Raw genomic sequence first — 20,064 nt, forward strand, 5'->3', positions numbered from 1 at the left:
TAAATATTCGAATCAAACTACATAAAATTAGTTCATCTGTTCTGTTTTTCTTAGTATCGAGGCAATGACAGGTTAACTGTAGCGACTATTTTCTATTTCAGACAGACATTACATTTTTCTTCACAATCCTCGCTCTATGTCATTCAGTGCAAGTGTCCAGTGAAGATATGAAAAAATTAAGCGCAAGGTTCTCTGGTACTGATAATTTACAAATTATGAATATATTCAGAAGGAAGAAACAAAACAAATCGAACAATAAGAGTGTACTCGAGAACATGACATGGAATGCGATCCTGCATGAGATCGGTAGTAAAATGGACTACCAGGGCAGTAGCCCCGATGAGAAAGCCCTCGTCGAAGTAGCGGACAGAGTCGGTGTTACCTTCCTAGGAGAAGAGGGGAATACGTTAATGCTCAGGATTGGAGAAAATACGGAACTCTATGAAAGATTGCAGGTTATCGAATTTACGTCGGAGAGAAAAAGAATGTCGGTCATTGTCAGAGATAAAAATGGGAAGGTTAGTTCTTTATCTAACGTTAGAAATATCATTGTAAATATTGATTGCCGTTTTTTTTTTTAAATTTTGAAGTATGAATCTAGACGAAATTAAAACAAAGAATTTAAAATTCTTGTATTTGTCTGTTCTATAAGTTTAAAAACAAAAGTAAATATATTTATGTGTTGATGTTTGATAAAAGTACGCGAATATGGTTTTTAATATACAAAAACACTAACGCATCGTTCTTATGTAACTTATCTATAGATATGATAATCGTGTCTGTGGACTGATAAAGTTCTTGAGTTTTTTATTTAAATTATTGAAATAATTAAAATTTTATAGCAGACAAATCCTCAGTTGTCATGGCTATTTAAATCCGAGGTCCCGGGTTCGATTCTCGGTCGAGTCAATGTAGAAAAAAATCATTAGTTTCCTGTGTTGTCTTGGATCTGGCCGTTTGTGTTACTGACGTTACTTCTGATTTTCCATAACGCAAGTGCTTTAGCAACTAACATTGGGATCAGAGTAATGTATGTGATGTTGTCAAATATTTATTTATTAAATCATGCAACGTTTTTGGAATGAACGCCATTTATTTTTAACCCCATTCATCATTATATCTTACCATTATTTGTTTTAGATATGGTTGTTTTGTAAGGGTGCTGAGACATCAGTTTTTCCAATTTGCAAAGACACTGCTCTAATAGAAGAGACTGATAGAGATATAAACATTTTCGCTAACAAAGGTTTAAGAACCTTGGCGATAGCGTACAGAGAAATACCCGAGGAGGAATACGAAAGGGTATCCGAATGTAAGTACAAAATAATCAGAGATAGAAGTCTTATTGAATAAGTTAGATAATAATGCCTTTGTGGAATAAGTAGTGTATGATCACTATTAAATCCAATCGTTTGATTGCTGTTACTTGGTACTAGGGTGAGCGAGCCAGGGACAGCAAACGACATAACATTTTAATTTTCATGAGCCGCGCATTGCCGTAATTTTTGATTGCCTTATATTATTTGTAACTCAGAGCACGAAATCTTTTTAGCTCTTAAGATTATAAATGCGTATTTTGTTGTTTCGTGTATTTCAATTTAGTACTTATTATGTTGATATGTTCGGAAAAGATTGAAAGTCGAGATGGCCCAGTGGTTGGAACGCGTGCATCTTAACCGATGATTGCGGGTTCAAACCCAGGCAAGCACCGCTGATTCATGTGCTTAATTTGTCTTTATAATTCATCTCGTGCTCAGCGGTGAAGGAAAACATCGTGAGGAAACCTACATGTGACAAATTTCATAAAAATTCTGCCACATGTGTATTCCACCAACCCGCATTGGAACAGTGTGGTGGAATATGTTCCAAACCTTCTCCTCAAAGGGAGAGGAGGCCTTTAGCCCAGCATTGGGAATTTACAGGCTGTTACTTTACTTTTACTTTACTTTAATCAAGGAGCTCGTATCGCTTCTTTCTTTTGATTGTTGAAGCGTGTGCCCGTGGCTGACACTGGCTCCAAATATAACAATAACTATAACTACGTTATATAATCGTAAATCGACTTTTAAGTAGTCAAATATTTTTCATTTCATTTTACCTAGGAGGACTCTAAAAAATATGTTAAATATGCAAATATTTTTATTACTTTTTGTACATTTTTATTTGTTTTAAAATAGTGTTTTGTTTGAAGTCGGTTTTTCTTTTTGTTAAAATTTTATTTATAATTAAGTACTTATCTGGTTGATACTAAGGAAATAGATTTACTTGAAATTTTTGAAAAGGAGTTGAATTTTTTTTTCATAATATTCAGCAATCAAGCGCATAGACGGCAAAAGCGCAGAAGCGCTTCAGCAAGTTACGCAGCAGTACCGCGTGCTGGAGCAACAACTGACCCTGGTGGGCGCAACGGCGGTGGAGGACTGTCTGCAGGACGGCGTCGCCGACGCGCTCGCCTCGCTGCGACGCGCCGGCATACGCACCTGGGTGCTCACTGGAGACAAGGTTAGATCATACTTGTTTTTTAATATCGGACAACTTCACATCCAATACTCTTGTGCCGTCAGCACATCGCCTTTTTAGTTGTACTCCATATTTGGCATGACGAAATCATAACAATTTATTGTTAGATTATCATAATACATTAATCAGTCAGTCAGTACAGGGTACTCAAACAATTGTGACATGTCGTAAATAAAAATATATTATTCCTTCGGTCTTTGAGTATTGGCTAGCCTCATACCTGGATCCGTCTCTGAATATTATATGCCTCAGTATCTCAAGATAGCCTACACGCTAAACTCTGATCCAAATGTAAGTAGCTAAAGCACTTGTGTTATGGATAATCAAGAAGTCACGACGGTACCACAAACACTTAGACCAAAGACAATATAAAAAAGTAATTAACTTTTTCTATATCGACTCGACCTCGGCTCGACGGTGTACACACTATTCGGCCATGGAGGTCGTCAAATGCCGATGTTGTATAAACGGAGTAAATTCTGGATTATTTTACACAGGAACTAAACACTGTTTTGTTCTCTCATTCGGATCCCAGCTGTTTATTGATATTTTATTGGTGAGAGATCTGATTAAGCTGTTCTTATATTATTTAGCTGCTCTATATTATTTTAGTCCACTGTATATTTTGTTTGCCACCCATTTTGAATCTTGGGGTACCATGTAGGGTACCATGTAAGCGATCAGACGATCGTACACTAAATCTATTTAAAATAAAAAATTCAAAAATCTTAGACTATATACGAGTAGTTACTTCAAAACGATTGAATTAATAATGATAACTGCAGTATTGACCTTAATAATGCTGTTGTATTAGGTATATGTTATGTTGTATTAGGATGAATTTCAACAGGTCCAATAAAATCTTCATTTCCGTGGATTTTTTATTCTGCAACTTTAGAACAAGAAAAAATAGTTTTTATTCAAGTTTTTGATAATATATGTATTCTTGCTTAATATCTAGCAGATAGCTTAAAAAACTAACTAGATATACAAGATTAAAAATTTCGTGCCATGGCGATGAAACATGTGTCCACGGCAATGAAAGAACTGTGCCACGGGAATGGTAGAATCAATCCACGGTAATGAAAAAATCCAATAACACATGATATTTTTATATTTAATACTTACCTGGGATGGACACATCCCTGTCTCTGAGAGGGAAAGGCATACACATACACATGCACTCTTTTTACCCTCTTCTCAATAATCTTCTTGCATAGGAGTAAAATTAAACAAAATGTTAATGGAATCAAAGCAACACAATCATTTATTTTAAGTTCTTTAATTGCATCGGTCTGATTACGTATGTTTGCACAATGATTAAGGAATGGTATAATATTAGTTTCAAACTGTTTTATGAGTATTAACGGTTCTACGTGGTGTCGTACTTTTTCAACGGTGATGGCAGTTTTCTCAATCCCATTTTTAATGTATGAATTTTTCTGTTTTTCCCAGGCCCAATATAAAACTTTCTCCGAATTATCAATTTCTTGGTATATAAGATGTCTGTTTTTGCACGTAGTACACTTTCTCTGTAGATATTCTAAGTTATAAATGTCGCAACATAAGCTCTTAATAACCTCACTTGTCGAATTTTCTTTTATGAAATTATTCCTTTTTAGAGATTCAATTAGCAGATCCATCTTTTCACTCAAGCAAGTGTTGCGCATATTTATTTTTGGTTGTAGCACCCAAAAAGCTTTTAAACGTGAAAACGTTACGTAGCTAATAGGAGGATAGCCAGACTATGTATTTTCTGTGTAAATTTTTTATAGTATCGGTCAATAAGCGTTTTTGTTTCTTTGCTCCATTTCTTTCTCAATAAATCTTTCGAACCGTTTTTTATAAAAGTTCCTTTCGCGGACAACTTGAGCCAATTTTTTTTGTAACGCAATGAGTTGGGAGTGTTTAGATTTTTGATATGTACGGAATTTTTGTTGCAAACCACGTTGAAATTTTAAAGTAGCAATAGAAAAGTTTGATGCTGGACTATCAGGACGTATTGTAGAATCTATACTGACGCTTGGTGCTAGTTGCGGTGAACCTAGGTGTGTGTGTTTTGGACTACTTGTGGCCAAAAAAATTGATCTACTTCCTCCAAGCCGCAAATTAACACAGTGATTCCAGTTTTGTTTTAAAGGTTCAAGACGCGAGCTACGTCTTGTTAGAAGTGTCATCGGCGTGTTATTATTGGAAGCTACTTGGGATAACTCAAAAGTCATTTCAGTTGGCTCCGTCGTTGATGTTTCAGCATATTCAACATCATTTGGACATGTGTTCTTACGAAGAATTGCTGTCTTTTTTTTATAAGAAGCAAGTGCACTCACCAAATTTTTCTTACGAAGACCCTGAAGCTTTTGCGAAGTCATTGCACTTCGAGGAACAACTACTCCGGCAGCCTTCTTTTTTATATACCTTTCTCTTTCTTTTTTTAAATACTCCTCTCGTAAAACAGGGTCGCTTCTTAATTTTTCACGTCGCTTTTGTTCGGCCAATCTTCTTCTTTCCTTTCTCTCCTCTTTCGATAGTTTCGGTTTAGGCATCTTAGTTGTCTAAAAATAAACAACCCATTATTATGTTTATAATTAGACTCTAATATATGTGTGTGTGACTGTAAGTTTGTGCGTGTGTGTGTGAGTCTTTGTGTGCGCGATTGTGTGTGCGTATGTTTGAGTGTCTATTGTGTCCAAATGTATATAATTTCGTAAGGTTAACGTGGAGATATATTTTTGTAGTTGAATATACTACAGATTGTTTCTTTCCTTAACCATACCGTGCGATGAAAACATAAGTCACGGAAATGAAACAACTGGTCATGGCAATGAAACTAAATTGTTTTAAAAGGCATGGCAATGTAATTTCGTTTCATCACCGTGTCTTTTTTTCATTGCCATAGCAAATTTTGTCCACGGAAACCATGGCAATGAAAATCAAGGCAAAAACATCAAGTAGCCAAAAATCTATTAATTATTCAGAGTAATTAACACGTTACAAATAAACATAAGACAAATGGCATTCTATCGAATGCCTAATCAAGAGGACAAACTTATTCAAATAGAAATTGGGTCTATCCACGGCGATGATAGAAAAAATGTCCAGTAATATAAAAATCGAATACTTACATTTATGGCGCGAAAACGTAGGCACGTATGCACGTCCTTCCACGCGGAGCACCGAGCGAAACTATCATGCTTTTAGCGCACAGGGGTGGGGGACGCAAGTCCTTAGATAAAACAATATTCTTAAATATATTTAGGACACGGCGATGAAAGGTAGTTCTAGGACAAATGTATTTTTATTAACCATTCTTTGTATTGTTTAAATATATGAATAAATGTATTCCGTAACAATACTTTAACCGTCACGTATCAATTAAAATTGGTTTTAATATAAATAACCAATAGATTTTTATCAATGACGTATAATACACATCGAGGTAATGTGTGGACAAACACGGCAATGAAATATTTCGAAGTGTAACTTTTTTTTTGGAGCTGCTATTAATCCTATTTAACTTCATATTTAATGCTACACATAGATTACTATTTCACCTAACCAGAAAAAAATGTTAGAACATTATAACCATGTTATATAGTACCTATTTCATTGATGCCACGTAATTTTTGTTCCTGGGAAATTCACCCATTACTTCAAATGAAACAATACCTATATTCTTAGATAGTATTTCCATTTTTTAATAATTTAAAACAAGAAGGATAATTAATAAAAGTAATATTATTTAAAAAGAACTTATATACAAATCATCTAATTACAGGTAGAAACAGCGATCAACGTTGCCCAATCATGTGCACATATTTCCGAAAACGACAGACGAATGTTTCTCGTGAATATAGACAACGAAGAAGCATTGGAAGCGAATTTAAGCATCTGTCAGCGAACGTTACAGGAACCAAGTTACAGAGATTTTACGCTGATTGTCGACGGAATGAGCATGAGTTGTATCCTGGACAAACCGTTTGCGAGTGTCTTTGTTGATATATCAATGAAGTGTGACGCGGTGCTATGCTGTCGACTGTCACCCATACAAAAAGCGAAAGTGAGTTCACACAATACAATACAATATAAATAACATCGTAAAATTTGTTAGATTACAATCTATCTCGTTAGATTGTAAACTGTTGAATTATTGTGAATCGTGAAATATAATTGCAATTTAACGCTTTATTATTGATAAATATTATTCTACCAAATAATAACGGTGACATAAACCGGCCAATCAGGAAGAGCTTTAGACAATTCACAATCTGACGAGATAGATACTCTTTACTGTATAAAAAAAAATTAGAAGATGTGCAAAGACTGTCTTATCTCTGAAAATGGATCCCCTAATTACATATATTACCTCTTTTTTTAATGTTTATTATTTTATTGATTTTACAAATAGGCTAAATCAGTAAACCGTATTTTAAATAAATTGATAATTTTGTTATTTCAGATAGTTAAATTAATAAAACAAAGTCCAGGAAAACCTATAACAGCTGCGATAGGAGATGGCGCAAATGATATATCCATGATACAGGAGGCGCATGTCGGCTTCGGAATTTTTGGAAAAGAAGGCCATCAAGCTGCAAGGTACCCAAAAGATATACCATTAGAATAAACTTCTGGAAACAGTGGCGGATTTACCAATAGGCTAAGTAGGCTGGAGCCTAGGGCGGCAGATTTAGAGGGGCGGCAAATTCAGCCCAAATTTGTTATTATCTTACAGAAATAAAAAAGAAACTTATAATTATATCTATTTTAAGTTTCTTTTTTATTTCTGTAAGATATTATTAAATTACATTACGTCCGTAGTCCGTATACTCGTACTATATAGCGAGTTGGAAAAATAGAACACAAATCATAAATTTTGGAAAAAAAAGAGTAGGGGCGGCAAAAATTGAATAGCCTACTATAATTATAGTCTTACTACGTCTTAGTACTTATAGTCGCAGATTTGTAAATCCGCCAATATCTGGAAAACATTACTATCGAGCAAATGAACGAATGCCTATAATATTCAGCATTCATGCCTGATAATTAAATAATTAAATTCGCTAGCATGATATATTCAGAAAAATAAAAAAAAAATGCAACGTAGAGTAAATACCAGTTTTTAAGTCCAACGTTAAAATGACATTTATTTGTTATTTTAAATATGTTCCGAGTCTATATGTATTTAATGTATGGAGTAAAGTGTTGTCAATTATTTGAGGGGTAATCGGAATGAATAATGTTATTTCAGATCAGCGGACTTTGCATTTACCAAATTCGCGATGATTAAGAAAATGTTATTGGTAATGGGCCACTGGTACTATCAGCGGCTTGCCACACTCATACACTTCTTCTTTTACAAGAATCTAGTCCTTGGAAATATTATGGTTAGTTCATTTTTATTATTATTTAAAAAAACGCTTGTCTATAATATAAGAACTTATAATTAAAACAGCAGAGATGGCCCAGTGGTTAGAACACGGGCATCTTAGCCGATGATTTCGGGTTAAAACTCAGGCAAGCACCACTATACATATGTGCTTAATTTGTGTTTATAATTCATCTCATGCTCGGCAGTGAAGGAAAACATCGTCAGGAAACCTACATGTGTCTAATCTCATCAAAATTCTGCCACATGAGTATTCCACTAACTCGCATTGGAACAGCGTGGTGGAATATTTACCAAACCTTCTGCTCAAAGGGAGGCCAACACAAAAAATTACTGTGAAATTTATTGCAAATTCATTTTTGATTTGATTTTATACCACAGGCTTTAAATGGCAAATACTTTTTAAGAAATTTATAATTTCAAAAAAATTCTTCTACAAAAATAACGTATTTTTTTCATATTCCAGCTAATTTTCCAATCCAATTCGGCTTTTTCAACACAATCGATATTTGACTCATTGTATCTCACGTTCTACAACCTGCTGTTTACCTCAGTTCCTTGTCTCATACTCTCCGTCACTGACCAGAGGTGGCCAGCAGATCTCCTTATGAAGTAAGTTGAACTGTATCTAATCTAATGTTCATTTTCTATACATATATAATAAAACTATTAGTCGGCTTCGTTCGCGTTTTGCGGTATTGTATGTGTCTGCAAAAAAAAGTAGCCTATACCTTTCTTGGAGTTCGAGGTTGCTTCAAACCAAATTTCATCAATTTCGGTTGAGCGCGAGCGAGATGGCCCAGTGGTTAGAACGCGTGCATCTTAACCGATGATTGCGGGTTCAAACCCAGGCAAGCACCGCTGATTCATGTGCTTAATTTGTCTTTATAATTCATCTCGTGCTCAGCGGAGAAGGAAAACATCGTGAGTAAACCTGCATGTGACAAATTTCATAGAAATTCTGCCACATGTATATTCCACAAACCAGCATTGGAACAGCGTCGTGGAATATGTACCAAACCTTCTCTTCAAAGGGAGAGGAGGCCTCTAGCCCAGCAGTGGGAATTTACAGGCTGTTGTTGTTGTTGTTGCGAGCGGTTCGGTCGTAAAAGAGCAACAGACAGACAGAGATTGGAGTGCATGCATATGTATGTACACGGTGCATATACTAAAATAACATTTTGTGTAATTTTTGTCTGTCTGTTTGTTCCGGCTAATTTAAAAAACAGCTAGACTTATTTAGACAGGACTTCCACTGACAGATATCTAATTGACTTGATTACATTGAAGAGTCACTTAGGCTACTTTTATTTTACAGTTATTTGTAAAATAATAAGAAATATCCAACTATTGTTAGGTACCACGCGTTCCTAACAATAGTTGGATAATACTATCATATATACTCCAACGTCACCTTAAGTGAACTAAACAATAATCTTTCTATTCAACGCGCGAAGACGCATGCACAGCTAGTTAATGTAAATTTAATGTAACAATTTGTTCAATCTCAAGATTTTCACATAAACAACAATAAGGAGCTAAGTAAATGCCATGCCATTATTACCAGAACTGGCTCTTGTGTATTTATATCGCTGACAAAATTCGGAAAACAAATACTAAAAATGAATCGAAAATAAAAAAACTTTTTTTACATATCACTCTATTAATTTACTTTCTTTCTGGCACGGGAGCTCACGGCACTCAAAAGAAGAAGTCAACCTTTGAGATTTTATTGTACTGTCTTGGTTATTGATGAAATAAACATTTATTATTATTATTATTATTATTATTTACTCATTTTTGTTTTAAGAAATCCAACATTGTATAGAGAAATAAGAAGAAATAAACTGCTATCGTGGCCACATTTCGGTGCGTGGTTTCTCTCCGCACTCTACCATTCTCTAGTCATATATTACTTCTCGAAGAAGCTGTTCGATACCTCCCTAATAAGCATGGATGGGAATACTGTCGACTTATGGTAAGTACCTACCGACAACTAGCAGTATCCGACCAAAACAAATACTCCGCTTTGAAGGGTGAGTGACCCAACGTAACCTTAGGTATCATTTAGTAGCCAAGGTTGCAGCTCATTGGTTTTACAAGGTTTACAGTATTGGCAATTATGTTTTTATTTTGATTTTGTAATGAGTTTTTATATTTATTATATTTTTCATATAAACGATTTATTCCTAAAGTTACCTTTACTGTGCTTAAAATGTATCGTTTCGGAAAAACATAGATTTTTTTTGCGAGGTAGAAAATGTCAACTGACCCGAAAAAACGCACTCGTGTCAAGTAAATGTTTGTTGGTCAGGTCGTTCGGCGCGTGCCTGTTCCACCTCATGATGGTGGTGGTGACGCTGAAGCTGAGCCTGCAGGCGCGCTACCACACGCTCGTTTACTCGGCGTCGGCGCTGCTTTCAGTACTCTTCTACATCGCCTTCAACGCGGCTTACTCTCTACTCCATGACATGTAAGGCAATTGACTTTTTACACATACTTTGATTAACGCTATTCCTATTTAATATAGGTGGGAATTTAGTGAGCAAACGCTTTAAAAGGTTATATTTCTTTAATAATTCCCAAAATAAAAATCAAAATTCTTCCATTCGGTTCTATTGCATGACAGCTGTTTATTAGCAGCTCCTTAAAAAAAACAGTAAGTAGGTGTACATACAACAATAAAAAAAATAACTAAACTATCTTATACAATATATATGTGTGGATATTTTGTTAAGTAAATACTATTGCGAGCATTAAATTTTCATATTCTTGCATAAATAGTATGCATATGTCACCGTACGATTACAAAATTCGTTAGATTACAATCGCACGGGACAAACTACGAAAGATTACAATAAAGAGAAAAATTATACATTAAGGGGACTACAGGAGCTAATTGCCCTTGAGAATCACGCGCACACACTTACACTAACGACAAAAACGGCATGTCCCCGCGCGCACTACGCTTAGCGAGGCGGCGAGGTTACGCCTGAATATTCCAATAGATGGCGCCGAACCGCCGCGCGCCGCGCCGAGCGAAAGCGAAGCGAAGTCAATTCTATCAATTCTATCAATCATAGATTTCATAAAAATAGACAGGACAACAGAATTATTTTAATTTTTTTGTGTCATTTAAAAAATTATGATAAAATTAAACTGAATTAATTAAACATAAATTATTATTATTTTATGTACAAAAAATAGTTAATTTAAACATTTTTTTCTTTAATTTTTACTGTATCAATTCAATTAGTTGTAATACTAAATATTAAATCGTACCTACTTTTAAATTTTATAAGTTTGTTAAGCGATTTATTAAATAAAATTGGAACTGTTCGTAATTTGTACACTGACAAAAAGCGTAGAGTTTGTTCATTTTACTAATATCGGTACACAAAGAAAAAAAATTAAGTTAAAAAAGTCAGCATCAAAAAGTTACTATAAAAATAATATCGTCAAGTCGGTTTAGTAGAATTATTGGTTAACTCGGTCAATCACAGTGGGTTTAGTCATAAATTTCATAAAAATAGTTTTGATATTAGAATTATTTGTATTGTTTTTGACTGATATTTGAAATAAAACTGATTCAATTAAATTCAAATATTTTTATTTATTTTTGGTTTAACAAAAAAACAAATAAATTTCGTTTCAATTTTTTTATTAAAATATTTTTTTTTAATTATTATTCGTTCGTCGTCGTTCGTTATTAAAATATCTTGGATACTTGCAGTCAATATTTCACCCACTTTCACTGAAGCTACGAGCTAAAATTTGTACTATTCAATTGATACTATTTCCAATCTTTAAAAAATATTGAATTACGTATATGACACTTCTAAATATTTTAGTTCTTTGGTTCACAATAATTACATATTTCGAGATGGCCCAGTGGGTAGAACGCGCGCATCTTATTGCGGGTTCAAACCCAGGCAAGCACCACTAAATATTCATGTGATGTGCTAATTTGTATTTATTTATTTTTTTATTATTAAATTTCATCCATACATAACTATATTTCCTATTATAAACAAAATTGATAAAATTAAACTCTAACGTAATAGAAATAGCTTCCGTGTTATTTTTTTTCGATTTTCTTAATTCTGAAAAAATAAATGCATAGTTGTTAGCAATTAAATTTTAATAATTATAAAATATAAAATTTTAGTTCAGAGTGCGGGGATCGAACCCGCACATTCTTCTTGGTTTTGCTTGCCAATGCAAGCAAGTCCAAGTTTGGTCAATACCAAATACTCCATGGTGACTGTAAGAAATATATCGAAAAATCTGATTCTATGCGAACTAATTGCATTGTTTTTAATAAATGTTTCCAATAATCATTATTTATAAAATATATATATTTATATATATGTTTACTAATTAAATACTCTTACCTTTTCATATTATCTTTCATATGTTCGGCTTTTTAATTTATATGAACGTTTTTTAGTTTTCTTCACAGATTGTACTTTATTTCCTATGTTTACAAAATTAAACTTTATAAAAAATAACTTAATAAAAAAATAAATGGCAAACTACAACTAGACTATTTTAACTTAATATATTTATTTACAAAAAAGAATAATATTCGACAATTAATTTACAATTAAAATTACACAAAAATAAAATCTACGAGATTTTATTCGCAACGATGCGGTGAAAAGAGCGACACGTCTGTATAGCAACAGGCCTCGGCCGGCAGTGTCTGTACGAGGCGCTCACGCACACATGCTTACGCATTTTGGTCGAAAATAAGAAAATCTGATTTTAAAAAAAATCTATTGATTTTACTAAATAATTAAGATAATAAATTTTTAGTAAGTTGTTTGTAGAATAATCTGACAAAAGACCAAAATTATTGAAGGTATATAAGTGTGGTTAACAAACAAAAAAAGACTTTTTTAGAGGTAACTTTGCGATTTTTTTCTATCGTACCAAATTAATTACATCATGTTTTCAACACAATTAATAACTACCATCTATCCTGAAGATTAACATATATTTTTTTCATTTGGTTTATTGCATTGGATTATATACTTTTTGGCATTTTAAAACTTGCATTTAGCTCATGTAGTCCCCTTAAATTGCAATTATATTTCACAGTTCACAATATTTCGATAGATTACAATCCGACGAGTTAGATTGTAATCCAACAATTTTTTTAATCTTACGGTGAGACAATTACGTTATTATTTCACGGGGACATTCCAGTTATATGCCAAATGCACCAAGTTTTGTCAATTCAATAAGTTTGTTAGTTAAATCTATAAAATTACAATGTTTGGTTATAATATTTGTTTGGAAACAAATTTGTTACTAACTATGCCATTTTTTTTGCAGGCAAGTCGATGGCGACGTTTTGGGCACCTATATTAGACTTCTGAGTTCGCCTTCCTTCGCTTTCTTAAATATACTCGTTATGATCAGCACCCTCGTACCGGATTTCTGCGTTCGGGTCATTGCAGACAAGTGGGGCGCACGAAACATACAAACAAAAACTCAGAATCAGTCTATATTTTCGACTAGACTTTAAGAATTAAATACAAATCAAAATAGTGATGAAATAAATCCGCATTAAAAAAAGTAGTAATGTATTACGCCACACGTAGTTCCAAAGCATTTTCAATTATAAGAATAAAATTATTATTGTATTATAATTATGATATTTTAAGGTATTTTGTTCTATTTTAAATGAAAGGACCAAAATAGAATAAGGTATAGCATTTATATTTATACAAATTTCTCTATCTAGTCATATGACAATTATGTGATAGTTTAGTGTATAGAAAATGTATATTATTGTGTCGTTGAATGTGAACAATTTATTATTATTAAATTATGTATGTTATTATCTTATTTTTTAAAAAAAAGTAACATAATATTTATAAATTTATAGCCACAGGTTAATCGTATACTGTGACCATAGACAATATAATTCATTAATCATCAGATCACAGATACTTCATTATTAAGTCTAGTTGCTCTTTAAAATGTTAAAAAATAATTTACAAATGACGTAGCTCTAGCATACAATATTTCTTATCAATCGCAGAATTGTTTTTATAACATTAATTATATAATATAATGTTTTAGCTTAATCAGTTTATATCAACATAATATCACGTACAGCCTATTCCAACCACAAGGAGAGCAGAATCAAATTTCTAACATTGACATTGATTGTCGCGATATCATCTTTAATAATCTCCTTAACTCCTTTTTCAAGCAACATAACAATTTGGATATGATATTAGTCAGTACATCAAAACTGTTTTATTTTTTAATCTAATAAAAAAAAGAACGAATTTTGGGCAAAATGTTTCTGTGTTAGTCATTCGTTATTAGTAAACCTAACGAATGTATAAAATAACATTGTAAAATGATCGAAAAAAAAAATTGTAAATCCTAGAAATATAAAAAACATTTAAATTTTGATTTTAGTTAGTATCATTCGTCATTATTTATTATAATAAGTGATACCATTTGTATACTATTAGTTAGAAAAATACAATAAATATATAAGAATGAATGTATCATATGTATATCTTTATGATTATAGGTAAATATTTCTAATATTTAATATTGTTACTTTATTTATTCAACTGCATATTGTATTTATACAATTACTGAATGTAAATAAAAAAAAATAAGCTAATAACGCTTTTTATTCTCCATGCATACATACTTCATTATTATTCATACTATGAGAAATAAAGCTCCGCAATTATACATTGTATCCATTACATCGTTATCGGAAATCATTAAGTATATATTATGTAACGTGAGCTCTACGAAAATGGGATCCAACTTTATGAATGTAAATCGAAATATTAGGTCTTGAGCGTAGGAACGTCAGAAAAGCTTTTTTTTTTAAATAATTACTTATTAGGTATTTATCTCTGACAAAGCACTTCGTGTAAATGAAAAATTTTACCTCTCTTTGTACTTGTTATTCTAATCTGATAATAATCTATAAATTGTTTTTTGTCCCATGAAGCGTAATTTGCTCCTTTACCTATCCTCTTTCATACCAGGTTAAATTGATATTCGAAAATGAGGTCATCACGGGTTGAATAAATAGTATTATTCATTATAATTGTTGATAAAGACACCAGAAAATAGCGATAGAGAAAGGGACAGAGGGTTTAAAGGAAAAAAAAGAGAATTATGCTCCTATACTCCAGCCACATTCGATCTGGAATTTTAGTAAACAAACCATGTGTCATTATAATTAGGGTTGATACACTCTTAATAAAAAATAATTATTATTATAATTACAACTTTATTCATTATAACACAATTTCCTGTTTAAACACAAAAAATTTTATTTAATACAGAATCCAAAAATTTTATTTAGCCGGTCAATACATAATTTATATGAAAATTAGCTTAAAATAAAAGTTTAAAATTTTTTAATTACCACTATACTATAATATGACTACAAAACTTACAACCCTATATTTTAATACTGACGTAAAGAAATCGCAGGTTTGTAACATTTGGAGTGTTTTTTAACGTACGTAATTGGTGGTGTATATTTTTCAATTCTTAGTTTAATGGCTTTTAGTTGTGCCGGCAGGGCACAGATTATTTCGCCAATGTCACGTAGGATGGAGAAGACACGAATGAGATTGATCGGTGCGGTTGAGACACTAAACTCAATTGAATTTTAAAGTCAAGAATAGTAGTATTATGTGTTCCGTTTGACGTCCGAAGTCCATTATGAGAGTACATCGTCTGATTTCCGCTGCAGGTCGCTAAATTTCATGACTTCCGTTTCCTACTCACGCCTACGGCGCCCCCTATACCCCTTTCTGGAACTAAACTGACAAGCAAATACACGCCGCCAAATTTGTCATTGTTGCGTCGTTTTTCCAAACGAGCAGTCGTTAAAAGTTAAATAATTATAATCAACTTTCGAGATTTAAAGTAGAAAGTTATTTTAAAACAAGTGTTGTTTGTCTTCCGTTTCTTGAAAAACCTCAAATTGAGTAAAGAGGTTATCGCGCCTAATCTAAATAAAAAAGTTAAGTGTAAGTGTAGAGGGTAGTTCGAATTCTTCGGATATTTCATCGGATTGGTCGGAAAATGAATACGACGGACCACCAAGGCAGCGCCACAAGCGTGACTGATCGCGGGATCTGAATAAGAGGTTTGACTTATTGTCACAACAATTGGTGAGTCTTGTAAATAATATTTTAACTTCGAATTATACTAATTGTAAACCGGCGACACCACCCTCATTCTTCTATGCGCCAAATTATAATACTAACATGTCTAATCTAGCTTCAACTAATATTCAAAGTTCGACAACTACTGACGAAAAATTTTTTACTGGCGCCAGAAATAGAGGCGGGTAGTTTTGAATATTTGAGCGTTACTGTAAAAGAATCTTCTGTACCGAAAGCAATTCAATCACGTGATGACAAAATTTCCTGTTTTTATTGATTAAAGAGTGAATGAAGAACTTCGACGTCTGGAGGACTACTTTAGTCCATTACGTTGGTTCCAGATGGAACGGAGGTTTTGCTCCGTTAACTAAAGCCTTTTTGGCACAAAACGAATACGTTAATACTACCTTACAAAGCCTCGTTGACTGGTCAAATTTATCGGACGTTCAGCTTAACTCTTCGATTATTAATAAAAAATTGAAACAAACTTTTTAATAATTATTCTGGTTATAAGACAATTTCTCGCTATATTCTTCAATTCATTTGCGGTAAAAGTGTCGAGGTTTTAGAATTACTCCGTAGGGACCGCTTAAAGTAATTAAAGGATAAATTTAGAGAAAATACCCCCTTCTTGTGATTATATGTTTAACGCGAGTCTATTAACAGCATTTATACAAAAATATAGGTGGTATATATAAACTACAAAATCGGGTACCATCTGCTACTCGCACACGGCCCATAACCTGAACCGTCGCCTTCTTCTACCAATGCAAAGCCATTTCGAGCTAAGGCAAATTCCAATAAAATTAAGCAAACCGAAAATAGAGATTCTGAGCAATTCCATCCGAATAACTCCTCAGCATATTTGTTGAGGGGGAGGGGACATAAAAATGCACCTAACGTAATATTAAAATTAATAACAGGTGGGAAAATTAATAACAGGAATCACATTCAACTAAACACCTCCATTGGTTCTTCCGACATTGGATGTATAAAAATTCGAAGTCTAACATCACATTTAACGTCAATCGAAATGCAGAATTTAATTCAATTAAGAGGTTTAGAACCCGCTCCCCTGGCGCAGTCTTTCATATCTCCATTTTTATAATTCCTAAGACCAATCAAGGCGGTTGAATCACTACATGAAACCGAGACATTTTCATCTTTTCCACCATCAACAAGTCCCCGATTGCTTACAACATGGGGATTGGATGGTCAAACTGGATTTAAGCCAGGCTTATTCATCTTCCGATAAAAGAACAGCACAGGAGGTTCCTCCGGATCAGTTCTCAGGGTCGTCCCCTTAGATGATTTGTCTGTCATTAGGATTAGCTGCACCGCGTTTCGCGGATTTTTGCTTCAGTAACACACTGGACGCCCGAAATACTCGCAGGAACGGCCTGCGACTAATGGTCTATTCAGATGATTATGTACTTGTACACCAGGACCTCTGTCCTGGTGTACTCTCAAAACATGTCTATGTTTTGAGAGTTCAAGTAAAGATGGCCATACGTTTTTGAGCAGCCTAGGTTGGTGGATCAATTGAAAAATAAATTATGACACCAGCGAGATTAATAAACTTTCTGGGAATTGTATGGGATACAAAATCCAACAGCAAGTCCCTGCCCTTAGAAAAAATACAGAAAATTCGTCAGAATTTGCGCGTGCAGCTTGCGACCGGCAGTTGGAACCTAATGCAGGCGCAACGCCTCGTAGGATATCTCAACTTTGCAACCTTCATCACCCACCGGGGAAGGTTGCATTGCCGAGTCGTGCAGTACCACACCAACAAGCTATCCTCGGGTATCCTCGCTTATCAAAGCCGTATCCGGACGAGGTACGTACAGAGCTGGACTGGTGGTTAGAGAACATCAGTCAGAGGACACCCATTCATCCTCAGAGAATGGCCACGAACCACGTCATCACTGACGCGTTGGACATTCAATGAGGAGCCCTTATAAGCAACGAAATGATAAAAGGGTCATGGGAACACCACCAGACCGAATGGCACTGCAATTTGAAGGAGATGTACGCAGTGAGAGCAACCATATCCTCCAGAACAACTTTGCTCCAAGACTCGAGAATCATTCTTCAGTGCGATAACAGAACAGTTGTTTTCTATAAAAAGAACGAGGGAGGAAGCCGGTCACGATAATTGCTAGATCTAACTCAAAAACGGCTGGCGCTAGTGGACCACTTCAATGATGTACTTCTCCCTCACCACCTACCAGTACTGTACAACACTGAAGCCGACCACCCCAATGTTGTACTTCTCCCTCACCACCTACCGGGACTGTACAACACCGAAGCGAACACGCGAAATCACGCCGGCTCCGATAGGCATCTCACAGAAGAAGCAACCACGAGGCTTTTCAATCTGTGGGAAACACCAGACAGTTTTGTTCGCATCACGGACAGCACACGTAGTAACAAACTATGTTACTCTAGACTTGCTAGACGCGAACGCCTGCACTATCGACTGGCATGGTTGCTTCCACCGTCCAGTCTGATACCCAGGGTGCTAGGCCACCTCAACTCAGCATCAGGTCAGTACAAAATAGTGGCACCCAAGTGGAAGAAGCCTTTTTGGAAGCCAGACCTGAAAGCACGTGCCTTCAAACGACCTGTGAAATTCAGAGATCTGAGCAACAGTCTGGCGAACACATTGACAATGATACTGCCTGCTTAAGTCATCAGTCCACGCCTGGAAGCTTGGCTTATCTCTGGTCGGACGCGCTGACGGAGACATGGACATCGTAGGAGAAAAAGCTTGACGACCTCCGTGGTCGAGTAGTGTATACACCGGTTTTCATGGGTACGCCACTCCAAGGTCCCGGGTTCGATTCCTGGTCGAGTCGATGTAGATTACCATTAGTTTTCTATGTTGTCTTGGGTGTGGGTGTTTGTGGTACCGTCGTTTCTTTTATTTTCCATAACACAAGTGCTTAGCTGCTTACATTGGGATCAGAGTAATGTATGTGATTTTGTCTCATATTAATTATTATTTATTAAAAAAGAGAGTCTACGATAAGGACATACGCCCCTAACTGAAAAAAGTGGGTTAGATTTTGGCAGGAAAATAGCATTATCTCTCGTTTACATGAACCAGCAAATGGAGCTAGATACTTCGATTACCTGTATTTATGTGTCATCGAACCATTCTAATTTATAAATCAGTTATAGGATCCGTTTGTGAAAATATATCTGATATAAAAATAGTGTCAAGCCCAATAGTGAAATTCAAAGCTATTTTCCTGGCAAATACCTTCACCTCCTAAATTACCTATATGGCATGCAAGTTTGCAATGCAATGCTTTAATTTCGCTATTTAAAGCATTATAATATAAATTGTATAGTGTATTATATCAAATATCCAGACACATGTCACTATTTTGCTGTTAGCTTCGGGCCGCAGAGTACATGACCTTACTCTTTTACGTGTTGAAAGTGACCATTTTATAGATAATGTAATTTACATTACCTTGCGTCCCATATTTGGATCGAAAACCGATTCATCTTCATATCAACAATTAAGTTGGACTTTCGTGGCTGCTCCTGACCGAAACATCGATGCAGTATACTGGCTATGTTCTCTAGTGCACGTGACACGGCAAATCAGAGGGAATATTAAAAATCTATTTTTAACAACCTGAGGCCTTACTAGACCAGCTACTGCAGCGATGATCGTGGTTGGATAAAAGGTCTTTAAGCTGATTCTGGTATTCAAACATCAGCTGGAAGTTTTAGAGCAGCAGTGTCATCTTTAAATTGGGTAGAAAATTACCACATTAATGACATATTAGGTAAAGGTAACTGGCAACATGAGCTTTCATTTAAGAAGTTCTATCAAAAACATATTATTAATACATCAAATGCAGAGATAACTACTGAAAAATATCTAGCTCATTATTTGATTTATGTTTATTTAAATTCATTAGTTAAAGTTATATGATTTTCTTTAATGAATTTAAATTATTTACTTAATGCCAT

General features: G+C 34.4%; 1 protein-coding gene and 1 pseudogene across 1 annotated transcript in view; both read left to right on the forward strand.

The window, feature by feature from the left end:
* LOC124531954 (phospholipid-transporting ATPase IF) overlaps nucleotides 1-14,230 on the forward strand; it is a 47,473-nt gene extending 33,243 nt beyond the window's left edge. The window contains exons 8-17 of the mRNA XM_047106543.1: nucleotides 102-518; nucleotides 1,141-1,312; nucleotides 2,312-2,502; nucleotides 6,296-6,577; nucleotides 6,977-7,113; nucleotides 7,766-7,901; nucleotides 8,370-8,515; nucleotides 9,714-9,881; nucleotides 10,218-10,376; nucleotides 13,244-14,230. Of these exons, the coding sequence (XP_046962499.1) occupies nucleotides 102-518; nucleotides 1,141-1,312; nucleotides 2,312-2,502; nucleotides 6,296-6,577; nucleotides 6,977-7,113; nucleotides 7,766-7,901; nucleotides 8,370-8,515; nucleotides 9,714-9,881; nucleotides 10,218-10,376; nucleotides 13,244-13,436 (2,001 nt within the window). The 3' untranslated portion in view covers nucleotides 13,437-14,230. The remainder of the gene's footprint in view (nucleotides 1-101; nucleotides 519-1,140; nucleotides 1,313-2,311; nucleotides 2,503-6,295; nucleotides 6,578-6,976; nucleotides 7,114-7,765; nucleotides 7,902-8,369; nucleotides 8,516-9,713; nucleotides 9,882-10,217; nucleotides 10,377-13,243) is intronic.
* Nucleotides 14,231-17,468: 3,238 nt separating this feature from the next.
* On the forward strand, nucleotides 17,469-18,834 carry LOC124531727 (annotated as a pseudogene).
* The last annotated feature ends 1,230 nt before the right edge of the window (nucleotides 18,835-20,064 follow it).

The sequence above is a fragment of the Vanessa cardui genome, chromosome 8, assembly GCF_905220365.1.
Source record: "Vanessa cardui chromosome 8, ilVanCard2.1, whole genome shotgun sequence".
Lineage (NCBI taxonomy): Eukaryota > Metazoa > Arthropoda > Insecta > Lepidoptera > Nymphalidae > Vanessa > Vanessa cardui.